The 18011-nt window shown below is 43.4% G+C and overlaps 3 protein-coding genes and 1 non-coding gene across 4 annotated transcripts; all 4 read left to right on the forward strand.

Moving 5' to 3' along the window:
• The first annotated feature begins 314 nt into the window (after positions 1–314).
• BYT42DRAFT_528962 (armadillo-type protein) lies at positions 315–5267 on the forward strand. Its single transcript, XM_051565383.1, has 19 exons — positions 315–750; positions 813–967; positions 1026–1131; positions 1198–1472; positions 1528–1623; positions 1687–1965; positions 2032–2218; positions 2281–2408; positions 2465–2590; positions 2667–2861; positions 2919–2992; positions 3050–3130; positions 3191–3452; positions 3514–3790; positions 3846–3900; positions 3960–4119; positions 4187–4636; positions 4703–4771; positions 4852–5267. Exons 1-19 carry the CDS (start codon positions 405–407, stop codon positions 4987–4989), a joined length of 3459 nt encoding a protein of 1152 aa, XP_051426657.1. The 5' UTR covers positions 315–404; the 3' UTR covers positions 4990–5267.
• Positions 5268–6898, forward strand: BYT42DRAFT_561456 (eukaryotic integral membrane protein-domain-containing protein). Its single transcript, XM_051567368.1, has 7 exons — positions 5268–5462; positions 5530–5590; positions 5650–5816; positions 5874–5994; positions 6063–6256; positions 6313–6480; positions 6539–6898. Exons 1-7 carry the CDS (start codon positions 5278–5280, stop codon positions 6813–6815), a joined length of 1173 nt encoding a protein of 390 aa, XP_051426658.1. The 5' UTR covers positions 5268–5277; the 3' UTR covers positions 6816–6898.
• Positions 6899–11293: 4395 nt separating this feature from the next.
• BYT42DRAFT_561474 (uncharacterized protein) lies at positions 11294–13855 on the forward strand. The gene has a single exon (XM_051567369.1). The coding sequence runs from the start codon at positions 11354–11356 to the stop codon at positions 13811–13813; it is 2460 nt and encodes an 819-aa protein (XP_051426659.1). The 5' UTR covers positions 11294–11353; the 3' UTR covers positions 13814–13855.
• Positions 13856–15903: 2048 nt separating this feature from the next.
• BYT42DRAFT_t42 lies at positions 15904–15975 on the forward strand. Its single transcript has one exon. It is a non-coding gene; the product is annotated as a tRNA-Glu (tRNA).
• The last annotated feature ends 2036 nt before the right edge of the window (positions 15976–18011 follow it).

The following is an 18011-nucleotide window of genomic DNA, read 5'->3' on the forward strand; positions in this document are numbered from 1 at the left end:
AGTTTTGCTTGTGCGATATATCGCTTATTTCCTCGCTCTGCCAAAACAACAGATAGACACAACTGGATTGGATAATGCGTCGCTTTTGAACAACGGGTCGGAATTTCAGAAAGCGACAGTCAGTAAGCATCTGATTAGCAATGGCTTTTGTTCCTGTTATCGCATAACGAAATATTATATACAAAAGTGCAAAAGCAAAACATGTTGTAGTAGTATGAATCTCTGTCCAGTCTTGAACGTATTATCATATTCATGCCGCGAAATAACGCAGCTCTGGGCTTCAATTTCTTCTGATTTGCTTTCTGCAGGTCACACGCCTTTCTTTTCAACCAATAAAAGTGTACTGGCAGGACAGACTGTCAGCCTACCTAACACTCGTTTTCTCCTCTGTTGTTATAAGTAAGATGGCTCAAGAAGAACAAATCATATACTATGCTACTCTGTGTGAGCAATTGTACAATCCAAAATCGCCGAATGAACGCGAGCAAGTACAGAAGTTGCTCGAATATTCCTTTCCTACATTTGCTGATGAAGCTGGCAATGGCATTGCTTCTGCCCTCGCCAAACCTGCAGAACTGGAGAATTGTCCTCTCTTTACCATTGTCACACCTACTGACACTGCTTCAGCTCTTCGAATTTTATTGGAGAACTCGCCCAACCCATACGTTCAAACGTTTTGCTTATCTCGGCTCAAGCAACTTGTCTCCTCGCAGTTCTCAATTTTTTCCACTGATACCAAGCTACAGCTACGTAAGTTTCAAGCCGCTCAGTATGGAAAGCGATGGCTGATATATCATTTGTACATATTATAGGTTCCTTTCTTCTGGAATATGCATTCATGCACCCTGATCTACAGCCGTTTATTGTATCTCAAATGGCCAGCATCTTGACTTTGTTGACTCGATTAGGTTGGCTCGAAGTCGAAGAGTACCAAGACATACGGACAGATATCAATCAGTTTCTTCAGGTAAGACCAATTCCTCCACATGTATGGGAACTTGCCGACTTTTTTACTCTATATGTAGTCATCGATGGATCACCGGATCGTCGGCATGCAATTACTTGCTGGTATCATTCACGATATGAATGCTACATCTGCACCACGTAACACCGCCAATTTCAGAAAAGCAGGTAAATAAAAAAAAAAAAAACTGTGAATAAGCACACATTTGAGGAAAGCTCACCATGATGCAAAAGCGGCGGGTTTCCGTGATTCACAGTTACTGGGCTTTTTTGAACTGGCGATTGACATCTTTAACAATCTAACTCTTCGGAGTTTCCTTTTCGAACAAGGTTCATTGCAGCATTCTTGCAGAGTGAAACGACGAGAAACTAATGTACATGTCATTGCACTAGCGGATCAGGAAAATAAAATGAAAGACGCCACATTAAAGGTCCTCATTGAATGTCTGTCGTATGATTTCACCGGTACCAATTTGGATGAAGCAGGAGAAGACATAGGCACCGTACAGGTATGATTTGCCCTGCCAGCAGAGTTGTATTCCAGTTTATAAGTGATGTTGGCAGATACCCGCATCTTGGCGTCCCATTTACGAAAGAGAGAACTTTGTCGACACTTTCTTCAGAGCCTATCGCGAGTTTTCGCAGCCTCATACTGCGCAAGTGAGTGGCGGACGTCTATTTTCGAAAGGATTACCAACCGAATCACTCACACCATCAAAAAAGGTGTTGGAATGCTTGGTATTGATAGCGTCTACAAGAAAGGGCTTGTTCAGCAGCGATGCTGAGCGTTCAAAATTTGTGTCACGGATGATGCAAGGAATTCGCGACATCATTATCACCTCTGAAGGCATGGCCGATACGGATAATTACAATGAATTTTGCCGACTGTTATATCGTTTTCGGGCGGCAGCTCCGCTTACCGAAATAACCGAAAAGGCGGGCTATGCGGAGTGGATCGAACTGATTGCACAGTTCACAGTCAAAGCTTTCCAAGCGTGGAAGGTAAATTTACGGATACGAGGCTGCGGATAGGCAATATTTTTTTTGACATGCGGCTTTTATCCGAAGTGGGGTCTGAACACCGCACCTTACTTGCTAGGATTTTGGTCACGGATCGCACAGACAATGGCCTATTACCAGCAACTGGGAGAAAAGAATATCCTCAAATTGGAGCATATTTCGGTAGAAATTACTCATGCTTATCTCACGGCTAATGTGGAGGCGGTCCCTGTTCGCATCGAAGAGATGTTGGATGGTAAGGTGCATACAACTTGATCCATCATACCGAAATATCTCACCACGGCAGGATATTTGCAGATCCTCTTGAAAATGAAGATGCATTGATAGAATCAATGATGATGCTTGGTCAAATTGCCCGTTGCAATTATCAAGACTCTAGCCAAACTCTTATTGCCATCTTGGAACCCGTTGCCATCCAATATCAGGTACTTATTCACTGACGAGACAAAAAACGATCTTACTCATTTTTAACTGACAATAGGAAGTTATTAATCGAGCGAATTCCAGTTTAATAAGTGACGAAGAATTGCGAAGTACCGTGGAAATACTGGAAACACAGTTTACTTGGCTTGTATATGCTATTGCTACTTTTATGGGCAATCGACCTGTAAGCAGTCTCTTTTTATTAATTTTTTGGAATGAAATTCGGAATACGGATCGCTAATACGATGAACTATCTGTAGGCTTTTCTGAGCGCTGATGATCTGGATGCCATTGATGGAGAATTGGCTACAAAAGTACTTCAACTTATGGACGTTTATCAAGCATTGCAAAATCGGCCAAACCTGGATTTTCTGAATGCAAAACTTGACATCGCGTTTATTTATTTTTTCGAACAGTTCCGCAAATCATATATTGGGGATTCCGGCAGTAATGCGGTCAGTATCTCGAGCCCGATAGATGATATGATAGATCCACTAAATATGCAGTAATAGGTTTATAACAGTTTGACGGAAGTATACGGGATCAGGGATCAAGGGCTCATGCTCGAAATTATCATGCGAAAAATGTAAGCGAATTAGTTTTTTCATGTATGGAATGTACAACTGAGGTAAAGATGATACAGTGTGAATAACTTGCAAATCTGGCGTCACGACGTGCACGTAATTTACCGTACGCTGCAGCTATTCAATGAACTGGCCAGTGGGTAAGTTGTGTATTTCCGGTAATGAACGTATGGGTATGTGATTTTAAATTTTATTATAAGCTTCAGCGCTTTACGAAATATTCGCAAGCTGCAGACGACCCAGTTGGTGCTTCAGAATCATATGTCGAGTGATTTTGCTTTTGCTGGAAATGAGAAGCATCGTCAGAACCGAATGTTGTACTATGAAGTGTTGTGCAAAATTCTGTTCACGGATGACAACTGTCAGCGAGAATTTTACGAATTTATGCGACCCTTCGATTTGCGACTGCAGCCTCTTTTGTTACTAAATTCGGCGGATGCCTTTCGACAAGAATCTGTGCGAGTAAGGCATATGATATTTTGGTTCCCAAAGAAGTGCTAGCAACTAATAGATGACTGCGAAGATAACTTTACAGGACGTATTCAGAGATCTTCGGGGTTTTCTATCAGCCATTCAGACTCGACAAAACTTTTTATTATTTTTCGAATGGTTTTATCCGGAATATATGCCTATCGTGTTTCGAGCTTTGGAAGCTTGGTCGCCGAATCCAATTGCTAATGTTCTGTTAAGATTCTTTGCTGAATTTGTACAAAACAAAAACCAGAGGCTGCATTTTGAAATTTCCTCACCCAATGGCATACTCATATTCCGCGATATGAGCCAAATCATATCCACGTATGGTAGGTTCATCTGCTGTATCGTATTCCAAATTTCACTTGGTTGATGAAGCATTAGGTCGCCACGTGCTTGAACAAACCATTGAGGCGGATAACCAGAAATATGCTTACAAGTAACTTTTTAACGTTTACCCGAAGACGATTCAACGAAAAATACTAACCATATCATCAGATACAAGGGCATATCTATATGCTTTTCAACGTTTGGAAGATGTCTAGGAGGTCGCTATATTAACTTTGGGGTTTTCTGGCTATACGGTGATAAAGCAATCAATGAGGCGTTCGATATAGTGTTCCGAATGATGCTAAGCATTCCAATAGACGATCTCATGGTTAGTAATCATCAACCACACAATGACAACACAAGCTATCCGTTTTAATCATGCGTTTTTCTTTTAGGGTTTTCCAAAATTGACGCGGTCCTTCTTTAGCATGATGGATTACCTTGTGCACGAGCAATTCACGGAACTACCTTCACTGGCTGTGGAAACCTTTTTATATATAATGCAAGCTTGCGAACAAGGTGTTCAGTCCGAGGAAACCTGGATCCGATCGCATGCATGTTCTATCATCAATCACATTTGCACTTACGTGATTCAGGAGACAGAGAAAATCGATTTGATGAGACGAGCATCGACAAGCAGCGATGCGTCCGAGGTATCCACTGCAAGCCGACGTTCTTCTACTTCAAGTCCCGGGAGTCACTGGCTATTGGGGTACCTTAGCCAATATCCTCAAGTGCTTCTCACATTGTTTACGAGTATTTTTGGATTGGTGCTCTTTGAGGAGACGATCGATCCATGGCAATTGTCACGTCCGTTGTATGCACTGATGTTGCTGCAAAAAGATGTAAGTAAACACGTAGGAAGGGAGTGATGGTGGAAAAAGGTCTAGCTCAATACATCTCTTGCTTAGCGAGTGGTGGAATATACGACCGAGGTTATTAACCGACAATTGCCGGAACGCCGTGAATTCCTCACTACGGTAAGCGAATCTTTACATTTGATTTTATGCCTCAACACAGCACAATATGCCTCATTGTTCCTACGTTTCATTATTTCTAGGCATTAAATAATCTGATGGAGGGTATTAACTGGACGCTAAGCTCGAGAGATCGGGAACGCTTCTCGCAAAATGTATCAGCCTTTCGAAGAAAACTTTCCGCCAGCAATATTGCCCTTCTTCCATACACATTTTCATAGTTGCACAAGCCCACCGTTATTAAACAACATGCCTTCGATCTCGATTTGACAAAAGAGATTACAAAAAGTGATAGTTGTGCTTCTATAGAGATTCTCGCTACTTGCTGTTATTCATTTAATTTCTGTGAAGTATGTGTCTTTGTTCTTGTCTCTGCGTCAAACTGCATTGCTCACTGAAAATAACCAATGCTAATTTGGCTGAAAAAGGAAATTCACGTGACCTCAAAGGCCAAAAGAGCCGTGATTCAGCGCTCACCAAAGAGGTTATTCTGGTTGATTGTGCTAATCATGACGGCTGCTCAAGCGCTAAAAGCTAGCCTATCGAATGTTCCGTCATTGACCAAGGCGTTGGTGACCTCAGTCGTGCTGCTCTCTGGAGCATCGTACGTTTATATCTATCGCCAGCAGCTGAATGCTGTGCCTGAAGCGACGATTCCCAACATTTGCCCGCTGATCGGTCTTGTCCCTGGAATGTAAGTCCTTTCTGACGAACTTATGATCGTATGCTGAAGGCACTAATGCGACTCTAATTAATAATAGGGTCTATTATGCTCCTTGGACCATTCTTACCGCAGCTTTTTACGAAGATAATGTTTTCACGGTACAATGACAGTCATACCTATTGTACAAGATCTCAACATCTTACCGTTTTTGTGATAGCTTATACTTGGTACAGTTGTGCTACTATTGTGTGGCAAATATCTGGAACGTGCTTGGGGAAGCAGAGAACTGTTAAAGTATATTTTATTGGTCGCTGCTCTCTCGAACATCGTAACGTGGTTCGGTATCATGATAACCTACTATATCTCTGGTGATGAGCGATTTTTGTGAGTGGTCATGAAAAAAAAAGCATCTGCAGATTGGTGTTATTGATGATATGGTAGATTTAACACGCAGATCAATGGTATGAGTGGTATATTCTCGGCGTTCCTTGTAGCCTTCAAGCACCTTATCCCCGAACACAGAATCGCATTTATGGGTGGATTAATATCGATTCGTGTAAAGGTAACTAATTGAGATAAATTGTTCCAAAGATAGGTCTCAGCATTCGCTAAAATCCGTGCTTTATATAGAATCTTCTGGGGCTTGCAACTGCAGCAAGCATCATCGGTCTCTTATTTTTCAACGCATTGGTGTTCTACAACCTCGTCAACATCGGCTGGGTCATTGGCTGGGTGTATATTCGATTCTTTAAATATCAAAATGGAGTGCAAGGTGACCGAAGCGAGACATTTGCGATTACCACTTTCTTCCCTGAATTTCTACAGTAAGCATCCGTGGGGCGGCAAAAGCAATATGAATTGAAATTTAATCATTGTCTAGCCCTATCATTCGAGTTATTTCAAATACCGTCTTTGGTATTTTGGTAGCTTTGCGATGCTGTAAACCTATGGCGCGAAATTTCGCCTACGATCTTGAAGGGCAGACAGGGGTTCGACCAGGAACAATTCCCCTTCCCGGAAGTGCCAGAGCCGAAGCCGAGCGTAGAAGGTTAGTTTTTCTGGATATCAGAGATGAGCGTCGCTAATATTTAACGTTCATATTTTAGAGCCCTGGCTCTCAAAGCGCTCGATCTGCGACTATCAAACAAACAATCGCCAGCCCATAGTCCAGCCGGCGCAAATAGCAATAACAGTAACATCAATAGCGGTAGCGGTAGTTCTCTTCGGCCTACTCCCTCCGACACGGCACAAGCCTCCAATGCAGACGATGGTGTGCTATTTGATGCAGAAGAAGCAGGCGCAGCAGATAATGTAACACCGGAGATCGATGGCAGTGCAGAGGACTCAGTTACAGAGAAAACACGCGAAAAAATGAATGAATAATAGAATCCCATCATGTCACATATCATTTCAGTAAATAAAAGGATCTTGTACTAGTAACAAGCCGTACACCCGCTGTGCAATGGATGCCGCCCTCTTACATTGAGCGACTTTCGTCAGACAAAAAGCCTAACGCATACACGGCATAACCTGGGCGAGAACTCTTGACGGAACTTCGGTATATTAATGACAACCTTATGGCATACGTTGCAACGTGATTTGTTTCTGAACACGCGCAGGGCAGCACTGGTTCCCCCCCTCAGTTCCATCCCGCCCAGGCTATGATAGATCTAGAAAGATGTGTGGGTATGTTGGGTATTTAAAAAAATGAGTTAGTAAGCTCTTTGATTGATTCAAATTTTCGTCAAGATATTTTACCTTTGTTATTTGAGTTTGCAATAGCCATTGGTCGCTTGACATGACTTGGATTATATGACATTGAAAAACTTTGAATTAGTATACGTTCATTACATCATAGCAAAGAAAAAGAAATTGGACTTGCCTTTGAACCAAATGGTAAACCGGACAAAAAAAACAGATAAATACGGACCAGAGGCAAGCTTCTTCGATGCGGACAATAAAGTTGCGTCCAGGGACGGTTAAGCGATGGATCGGTGGTGTCAGCTTGAGCAGGCAAAAAATATTGACGTGGCCAGAAGTGACGGTAATTTCGAGTTGGATTCCAGATATCGAGAGTCCCTCGAATGAAAAGAAAGAAAAACAAATAAAGTACATGATGATAAAAAAAAAACAATGGTCGCGTCAGTAAAAACCTCATAAAAAACCCTGTGGGAAAAAAGAGGAAAAGACTGCGAAAAGAATATGTACATGAAATATAAAATACAAAATACAAACTATAAACAAAAATACAATAATCGGGAAGACATCTCGAATACCATATGATGAGAAGCAATCCAAAGGAGAGGAACATGAAGAGGACACGTAAGCGTTTTTCTGATGAAAAAGAGAGTCACGCCACCAACGATGACCTTTGACGTCATCCAGTTTCGCCAGATGGATGGATGGATGGATGGATGGCGAGAGAAAGTCAACTTGTAGCATCCACAACTTGTCAGGCGAAAAGAAACGGAAACCGGAAGCTGGAAGAAGGATGGAAGCAAAGGAGAGGTGAGTCTGTTTTGCCGGAGCAAAATCGATGGTGGACCACTCGACGCTTACCTTTTTGAGGATTGTAGTCGATTCAACCAAGTTATATACACGGGATAAGAATGGTCTGGATAATGGATGCGGATGGGATCTTGATACAATGATAGTGAGGGTTTATCAAGCAAACAGAAAGAGAGAGAGAAAAGCAAAAGAAAAAAGATAAGATTGAAGACAAAAATATATGATTCTCCATGGATGAAACAATAGTCACCCCACTGATGCATGAATTCATAGATCGAAGCACGTCTGCTTATGTATTATTCGATTCATTGAAAATTGAAAGAGAATGAAAGGACATATACGTATAACTGACAAAAAAAACAAATTGAATGATGCTACAGAAGAACGCCAGTCGTATCACCAACCACTTTTCTTCAAAAAGAGCTCTACTCACATTTTTATTCGAAAGACGACGATGCTCTGTTTGACCATAAATGGCGCAGACGGCATCTTGCTGCTGATTGTTTCGCCTATTATTGTGGAAGTAGGCAGCGAGGCATGGTTGAAAGATAAAAAAAAGAGGTTTAACAGGCCCTGATAACTTAGTGTAGATCATGTGATTTACAAATCGCTAATTTCCCAAAGATTTTAATTATGTAGACTAGTAGCGCGTGTGATCTTGAAGATCACAAAGTTTGGTTCTTTGGATGTGTAGTTTGTTGTTACTCTGATGCTAGTGGGAATAGTAGCTGATTAAAGATGCGTTTGGAATGGGATGCTCCATTTGCAATATTCAGAACTCCGCACTCGAATTTGTGTATCCAAAGGTCTCGCTTGATGGTACTCTAATCTTTTGTCAATAAGCGGTTGATTTTTCGGTAAGATTTAGTTGATGTGCGCATAAATCTTTGCGTATTCAATGGACAACAGAGTAGTACAGTCTCTTTTGCTTTTTTCCCGGGGGTCTTGCCCCCCCTGACCTACCGCCACATAGCGATCATTTTCTTCATCCACGACAGAGGAACAACAATATGTACACAAAGTTAGGAACAGAAATAGTCAGACATCGATATAATATTAAATGGAGAGACAAAAATAGATAACAGAAAAAATCGTACTTGGGGAAACATAGCATAAGGATAAAATCAAAAGGAACATAAGGACGAAAAGCATACAGTAAAACATAAAGGTGAAGAATAACTTGAAAAATCATAGCAAAGGATGAAATCAAAGGAGCATAAGACAAAATACATACAGTAAAATATAAAGGAATAATAAAAACAACAACATAAGGGTAAAGACTCCACCAGGACCATCAACAAAGAATAATCGGGCTGATTCGTTGCTTCCATGCGTGACACTCTGGAGAATTGCGTGGTATACGGCATGTTGATAACGGTTTAGGTACTCGTGTGTTTGGGGACATTGGCAGCGTCTGCGATGAGATCGAATTGTTCTCTTACCAGTCTGGGCTGACGGCGAAGTGTGCTTCTGCCAATTTCTGCGATCAGGAAGAACAAAGCCATCGTAATTCAGCAGTGAACTCGATTGGCGGTTCAGATGCTCTTCAATGCCCAGCAAAGCGCGATCGTACACGATTTGGGGCGGCTCAATTTGATGATCATTGTCTTGATTTTGATTGCTCCAAAAATGGATATAGTCTTCTGCCAAATGCTGGCGGAACTGCATCCAAAGCGCAAACGGGTCAGGAGCTTGACATTTTCTGTCATTGTCGGCATGATACATTGCTGCTGCAGCACGATCGTGGCCTTTGTAAACATACTTGTACAGGTATTTGACGCTTTCCAGAGAAGTACAGATTTCGACGTTAATGTGAGCGTCATATCTTGCACAGAGGTATCGATTGTGGGGAACAACCCATCTATGTCCAACTGGACATGGTTCTTGACCACAAAATCACCATTGTTGCGACGACGGTATAACGGGTAACCACTGTGATCTTCGATAGTAGCTTCATTGAAGGAGTGGGGGTAACGCTTTTTACATGAGCCGTTTTTCATGAAGGGAGACCTCGGATGCGTTGTTCCACACGGACCGTGCATCATACATCTGCTGACGGTGTCGCAGAGATCAGGAAATCTCTCTCTGTCCGGAAGTTCGGCACACACGATACGATCATAGACATCAAGTGTTCTCGGCTTTTCCTCCGGATGTAGCACCAAAGCAAATGAGGATGCGGTAAGCCTCGCTTCTGAAACTCCACAGTGTGTACATGGGTAACGTCTCTTTCCAAAACATGGTTCTTCTTTAGATCTTCCCAGAGCTTTACGCTTCATGTTAAAAATTCGAGCGCAAAGGTCGGACCGATCAACAGCTGTCTGTCAACCAATCATAAATATTTGTATTTCAAAAATTTCCCAATCAAAGCCGACAAATGTAGCAAAAACCCAAGTGGCTGCCTTATGACTGAAAATTAGCGCGCATAACTCCCAAACATTTTAATAATGGTAGGTATTCTGGGAGATTTAACCATGTATTTATTGATTCGTCCGAAACCCGCTCGTTGCTGTAACGAGCCCCTTCATTAAATGTTTAACCCTGTCAAAATACGATACGGCCGAGTTTCGCGTGGTCCTTTTTTTTCAGTAGAAAACCAAGAAGTTGACGGTGAGGAGAAAGCAAAGGGGCCCTCAGTCACTTGGCATTTGGCTACAGTGGTATATAGAAATCCCCTCTTGCCATTGGGAAGTTTGGACGTGTTATGCTTAGCATCCATACAGACAATAAATAAATTGCTTTTCAGAAGCTTTGAAAATTTATTTTTATTATGGAAAACAAAGACGTTGCTGCTATAAAGAATACTCATGCTGTGCACTTATCCCAACCTGCCACTGACTCAATAACATTACCGACCGGTCGCCATCAAGATTGTAAACCATAAAAAAAAAAAAAAAAAAAAAAAAAAAAAAAAAAAAAAACCACCAATCATGCTCAGTCTTCTGTCGTCACATAGTCACGTTCTCATGAATGTTTTTCATGATGTTGGTTTTCTTCTTCAAGATTCGTCGGTGCAGTGTATTTGTTCATATAACCGATCGAACAGCTTCTCGGAAAAGGGCATCACTAAATCCAGCTTCAGCAATGTTGACGCATAATACCAAATCAAAAAGATATAGCATTTTAAGGGAAATAGAGACGTTGGTAATACGTTGATAGTATAGAGGTTGGACCTGCAGATACTTTAAAGGAGGGAACAAATAAATCTTCAGTAATTCTGGCATATTTTTTGTGGCCGTCTTCATGAAGGTCGGTTTCCCTGTGCCGTCTCTCTAAAATAACCGTCACAGAGTTGCGTCACGAGTGCCGCAAAACAGCAACAACAGCGAAAAACATCAGTTTTTTGGAACGGGTAGTTTTATTTCCCTCACGCAAATCCCAAAGCGAGTCGATCGAGTCCGTTCTTATATGCATTGATGCCATTTCAAACAGCTCTCAAGAATGAAAGCTTAGGCTTGCAGACATGGCGGTTCTTTGCATCTGCTCAAATTCTTTGTCGCAGTTGTCTTTCCAGGCGGATCGAGTCATCGAGAAATATGCGTTTTTACAGTAAACGAGACGTTACCCGGCTTTCTCAGCACGCTGCTTATTCTCGATACTTGTCGAAATGGAGTCATTTGCTCGTTCTTGCTTTCTCGAGTTCCAGTGGTTCACTTTCGAGATCTCCACTATCTGTGGCTCCTCATCGCCGTCTCCTGATGCGCTCACAATATGCCTGTTTCTCGACTCGGGGTGACTTGCTTCCTCCGCCATTCAACCAAGAAGCTGCTGATGCGGAATTGCTCGTTACTAAACTACGAGATCTTTTATACCAGTCGAAAAACGAATGTACCCCTCGACAAAAGCCAAAGGGTCGTAGTCGGCATGTCCGTCTCTGGAAGCATCGACGAAAGCAGAGCGAAATGCTCATGGATATATACAAGCGTCTACGATTAACTCCTGCGGTTAATGAGCTGACGAGCCAGGATTTTGATACCCTAATAGAGATATTACACCCACTGCATCGTGAACCTCTGGAAGATCTGAATGTGGAAAACGCAATCATCGTGTTGGAAGATTTGAAGAATTTGACATCGGAGAACGCCAAGTTTTCGATCAAGGATGCCGAAACTCTGACAGCGCTGTATAGACAATCAAAAAAGGGCCGGGATCTGGATCAACTATCCGAGCAGATGAACCAGTTGGACGAGCCTATATCGCAGACAATGTACGACAACATGATTGCTCTGTTGGCAGAAGAGAAACGAATGGATCTGGCGGAGAAATGGGTTCAGCGAATGAAGGATGAGAAAGCGTGGCCTCCGAGCGAAGTTGTTGTTGGTGCTTTGGTCGATGGTTGGTTACGCCTGGGAGAGCAAGAAAAAGCGGTTCAGTTGGTGAAAACGCATGCGGATGTCCTCAAATCATACGCTACAAAACTACACGCCACCATTGCACATAAGCGAGACGATCGTGAAATCTTGGAGTCGGCACTGAATGTGTTTGCTTTTCAATGTATTCACGATAGCCGTTGGAACGACGCAAGAAAATTTTACCATCGAAAACGCGAATTGGACTTGTCTCATTTTACTAAATCTGTCGATCCGATCATTCGCCTACTAGCGGATAAATCCGTTTTCTCGCAGCAGTTCTCATTCACCCACGACGTTCTCAAGGATACAGCCTCCTGCAAGGATATCGACAGCTATAAATATGCGTCCAGGAGACTCATTCGGTGGTTCTTAGTCGCGAAGCGTCCTCATCATGCAGTGAAGATTATTGATTTTGCCACAGCCAACGGAATAGCGCTTGCACCTGAAGAATACCGGGATGTGATATCGGGAGCATCCAAAAGAAAGCTTTTTATCGACGTTGTGCGCGTGTACCATCGTATGAAATCCGTCCATCCGTCAGCTTTGACACAGAAGACATACGGCGACGTACTGAGGTGCCTACTCTACTCCAAGCAACTCGAGACGGCCAAAACGATCTTTGATCACCTTGTGGAAGCGCTTCGTGGAAGCACCCCCCCTCGACGGGATATCCTCAATGCTCTTTACGCTGTTTGTGCGCAGACCGGTAACTTGGATTTTTTTGGCAAACTAATTCAAATGAGCGAGAACGTCCAAGTACCTTTATCCCACAAGGCTCTTACTTCGCTGATGTCAACGTATGTCGCTGCGGGAGATGTCAGAGCGGCTAAAGCGACATTCCAGTCTATTGTCACCAAAACTGCCGGACCGGATACCGTGGATTTCAACCTTTTGGTACGCACGGTTGCAATGGAACACGGTCCCACTGATTTGGTGAAAATCATGGAAATCTTGAAGCATATGCGTCTTGTCAATGTACCGCCCGATCAGACCACCCTACGAACGATTACCGATATTTACAAAGACGCCGATCCGTTTGTGGAAAAGGAGCTGCTGCACAAACTTGTCAACCACCCCGATTCGAAATTCTACGATGAAGCCTGGATCAACAACATTGCTTTCACACGTTTGGTCGAGCAGAATCAACCGACCACTGCCGCCAAAATCCTTCTACGAAACGACCGAGGTGCACTGTTTCCATACGCGAAAGGACAAACGATTAAGTTTGATTACATGACGTATAAAGTCCTCCTTGATGGTTTACTCAAGAAGCCTGAACATTTGGAACTGGCGGATCGGTTATTCAACCATATGCGCACCCGGTGTATCAAGCCAAATCAAGAAATTTACACCCTCATTGCACTTGGCTGGGCCAAGAAAGGAGACATTCAACGCGCAAAGAAAATACTTCAACTACTGAATCGGGATCTTGGAACAACCATAGATACGAGTGATTTCCAAGATCTGAAAAAGCGTATCTTTAAAATTGAACAGCATAAAGATTTGCAAGTACATACAATTTAAACGTCTAATAAATTCCCCTACCCTCAGCTGTGTATATCATCCTAATCTTTTATTTTCTTTTTTCTTTGCTTGTCTTCTTCAAAAATCATATCTTTGGTTGTATACAGTTCAATGGGCCAGTCGTTGACAGGTACGAATTGGTCGAAATTTCTTGACGTTGACCATGACAACCGGCAGGCAAAGATGAACGGAGCAATAAACCAGCTGTCTTTCAAGTGGTAACATTGAAGATCGAGAAACGGTAATGCATTGTAATTCAGTTGTACTTGTTATCCTGAGCATGCGACATATCATGTGAACGTATTAATGGAAGTTGTTTTCTGATTAATATTTCTGTAATACTTTGGCACCAGCTGACCCACTTAAAGAAGGCAGCACATGCAGAACTAGCTGATCATTGTCTTGTGAAGCTCCATCTATTTGGATGGAGTGTTGTTGATGGCAGGTAATACTTCCGAAATTTATTCCTTACTTTCTTATTATGAAGGTGGTTTCTGTGGGAGTTCATGTTTTCTGCAAAGGTCAATAGCTGTACCCTCGACTAATCCGACCTCACATATCTCCTTATTCTTTGATTTTCTACGTGCATGCTGCTGTTCCCCATTTCCACTGGCCACAATGTTTTTGTCGTGCCTCTCTCTGCATTGTTAACGCCACACAAATAAGTATGATTTCCCTGTACTTACCCAGGTTTTCGCAAAGAGACATTCTCTGTCATAATGGTAGTATGTACGTAACTGTACAAGTATATATATTCTACCTTAAATTAAGACGCGTAAAATCGCGCGCTTAGACTTTTCCTAATTTCCCCCTTATACATGAGTCTTCATCTTCCCTGGCAACAACAAACTGAAATCAGATTTCTCAACTTCCTGAACCGAATTAACCCATAATAACGATTTCTCGTGGAATACTTGCTTGCTATCGGAATGATGAGCAGGACGCGAGACATCCGAAGCATCAGAAACATCTTACGCCTGATTACGATTGAAAATAAATACCGAAAATCCTTTACAATTCTAGGGTCTCTTATTTCTAGTCCACAGCTTCTGGAGCCTGGCAAGAATATCCACTCAAATAATGAAAACCATATTTATCATTCGGCCCCGAACAGGAAAATCGAACCATTAAATTCAAGAAAGCAAAAATGCTTTCCCAACTACTTTATTCGAGGGAAAGCCAAGCAGCCATTCAATATTAAGAATGACCATTCAGCAATGATACAGAGTTATTTTTTCCCTTCAACATAAAAAACAGCCAAATGATATGAAGTCTATCAGATCAAAAAATCATGTGAAAACCCAAGCAGGGTTCCGGATAGTTACTTAAATGGCAAGTATCCACCATGTCCGCCAATCAGAATCGAGAAAATTGCCACGTGATCTACTTGATCATAGTGCACTAAGCAATTTTATAAATTGTGGAGTGTGGTGGGAGAGTGGTAACCAAATTGATGCAAGAGTAACCCAAAGAAAGAATATTCAGAACAGAGAAGATTAGCTTCAGAACTTCCATGGTTCTTCCTCCGAATACTAACTTCTTGTTACTGTAAATCCGAATAGGGTGATAGCCGACTGTAAAAACTATCAGACTATTCCAAAGAGACTTCCAAAAATGTAGGCGCTAGTCCAAAGTGTATCTTCGAAAAGATGTATTCCCAGAATAAGAGATCAAAAGACAAAAGCTTTTTGGATATAGATACAGAAATTTCTAAAAGACATTTAAATACTTTCACCGTACTATAGTTTCTTAACTAAGGGATTACATAATATGTAAGAACAATAGAAATAATCATGGTTTGAGTCATCGTCAGAACGCGTAATGATCATAAGATAATTTCAGATCGTTAAACGAACTTCACGAAAAATCGAACGGGACTTCCAATTCACACTCCGCTTCTGAAAAAGAAGGAACCGACAAATCGATCGATATTTCATCGCCCAAACATCATAGCACCACGGGAGAAACACCAAAAGAAAGGGAAAAGACCAACGAATTCAGGCAACCACAGAAATTAACCAGAACAAGGGAAATCCGAAAAAGGCAGTCGGCCGAGGCTTACACAACTTTGGTTTTCACAAAATATTAACTCCTCAATGGTCTAGTGGCTAGGATCCGACGCTCTCACCGTCGTGGCCGGGGTTCAATTCCCCGTTGGGGAAACTTTTTGATTTTTTGCGATCTCGAGCATCTAAACGCATTTATTTTTTGCACCTTCCAGAAAGTACACTTCTTTACGCACCTTCTGATACCACTTGCAACCCGGTATCTTCACAGGAATAGCACTTTTTTTTCGCCCTTCATTCCGCCATCTCGGAATCACCGACGACAATACCAACTTTCGCGCGCCCTATCGACGAACTCTTTCGTAAATCGACAGCGCGACTTAATTAATTATCATAGCTTATCCCGATCTCTCTCGAATCCTCGAACGCCGAACCGGTACAACCACTTCTGCGCATATCGACTTTTCGACATTCCCGCCTGGCAACACACTCTCTTGGCCATTGTTTATCAAAACCGAAAAAAACTTTTCCTGTGCCGCCACCCAAACAGCTCCAGCTTTAGACTACGCTCCCCTGTGTCACCGTCTGTGCCCCAATGCCCCCTATCGCCGTATCCATGGGCCTTCCTGTCACCGGTCATGCCGACTCTGAATACTTTCTTTGTCCAGTATGTCCTGACCCCGTCAAAGGCACCTATTTCACCAGCCGATCGCTCGCTCAGCATTGTACGAAAAAGCACCGCATCAAATGCACCGTTGTCTGGCACTGCTACGATTGTCCGCGCACTTTTGGTTCCCGCTCTGACTTTGTCCAGCATCCCTGCGTTCGAAACTTTTTTGAACCGCACGCTCTACGCATTCCGCCATTGCACCGCCCTGGTCCCGGTAATCTACCTATTGACGACTTCCCTGCTCCCACGACATCGACATCGTTTTCCTGTCCCGTCTGTCAACGACTATACAACAACCCCTCGCGCTTGCAAGAACACTATACAACCACTCACCACAAATTCTTGCGTATCGTCTGGACTTGCCCACGCTCCTGCGGCTTCGCTGATGTCGATAAGCTCAACTTTTCTCATCACCTCAGGTATGATTGCAACGGCGACCCAAACAACTCCGATGACAACGACACCCTGGCTTTTTGCCATGGTTGCGAGCAAAACTTCCCTCGTCACGAACTAGACTCTCACCGAGCTACCCATCCTGGTCTTATCGAGGCTATGGCGGGCGCCTGGCGTCTTCCCATTGCGGGTTCTGATCTCAACACGCTCAAAGAAGTCATTGGCGACGTCGGATGGGACCTACCAACCATCAAACAACACCTGCAACAACGACACATCTGGAAACATCCGAACATCGTCAACGCTGCTGTCTCCCAGCTCAAAGCTACACGTCAAGCCAATGAACCGGCCATCGCCTCTACTCCTCCCTCAACGGATGCCAATGAGACCGACGCTGCCACCATCATTGCTCAGCCGCGCTCATCTACCACTAATGTCGCCCCCACTGCTGATACTCTCGACGAAGCTGCCGCCGCTGATAGTAACCTTCTCGATAACGATGATGATTCAGTTGTAAACGATGCGATCTACGGCACGCCACCATCGACTTCACCGATCAGTACGCCTTTTAGGACTCCCGAATCCAGCCCTCGCCTTACAGCCAGTGTGCTTGGAAAACGGCCTATGGCCCTTCGCTCGCCTCAACCTGATTTCCAAGGACATCGTTGTCCTCGTGTCGCTAACATCGATGGAGCTCCAGTCCCTCGACCACCCCCGACCCCTGCCCGTGTGTCTACTGCTGATCCCGATGATTGTACGGATGCCTTTGCTAACCTTGCACCCCCAATCTCGGCCGATACTGCAGCAACTGCTCTTGCTATGCTTGCCAATATTGCCTCTCGTGCACCAGCTCCCAGTCCGCCACGTTGTCGCTCCATGACTCACATCTCAATGTCACCAACTCCTGAGCCATCGATCCCAGCAATTCCTTCCACCCCTCCTTCACCATTGGCTCTCGTCGCCTCGGAGGAAGTACCAGCTTCCCGCCCGGCTGCCGCCGATTATTTTTCTGACGACAACTCTGTCTCCAGCCTGGACTCTGATCTCGTTGCTGCTCTCCACAATGACACCCAACAACGACGCCTCCAACGCTCCCAGCCAAATAATCGCGCCATGTCGCCCGCATCCA

The sequence above is a fragment of the Radiomyces spectabilis genome, assembly GCF_025331425.1.
Source record: "Radiomyces spectabilis strain NRRL 2753 chromosome Unknown BYT42scaffold_3, whole genome shotgun sequence".
In the NCBI taxonomy this organism is placed as follows: Eukaryota; Fungi; Mucoromycota; class Mucoromycetes; order Mucorales; family Radiomycetaceae; genus Radiomyces; species Radiomyces spectabilis.

Excerpts from the sequence above, each read along its gene's own strand:
- BYT42DRAFT_528962 (XM_051565383.1), top strand. The coding sequence starts at position 405 with ATGGCTCAAGAAGAACAAATCATATACTATGCTACTCTGTGTGAGCAA. Across the intron at positions 1,132-1,197 it reads CGCCAATTTCAGAAAAGCAG|CGGCGGGTTTCCGTGATTCA; the intron begins GTAAATAAAAAA and ends ATGATGCAAAAG. Across the intron at positions 4,772-4,851 it reads GCCGTGAATTCCTCACTACG|GCATTAAATAATCTGATGGA; the intron begins GTAAGCGAATCT and ends CATTATTTCTAG.
- BYT42DRAFT_561456 (XM_051567368.1), top strand. The coding sequence starts at position 5,278 with ATGACGGCTGCTCAAGCGCTAAAAGCTAGCCTATCGAATGTTCCGTCA. Across the intron at positions 5,995-6,062 it reads TAATATCGATTCGTGTAAAG|AATCTTCTGGGGCTTGCAAC; the intron begins GTAACTAATTGA and ends TGCTTTATATAG. Across the intron at positions 6,257-6,312 it reads TTCTTCCCTGAATTTCTACA|CCCTATCATTCGAGTTATTT; the intron begins GTAAGCATCCGT and ends ATCATTGTCTAG.
- BYT42DRAFT_561474 (XM_051567369.1), top strand. The coding sequence starts at position 11,354 with ATGCCATTTCAAACAGCTCTCAAGAATGAAAGCTTAGGCTTGCAGACA.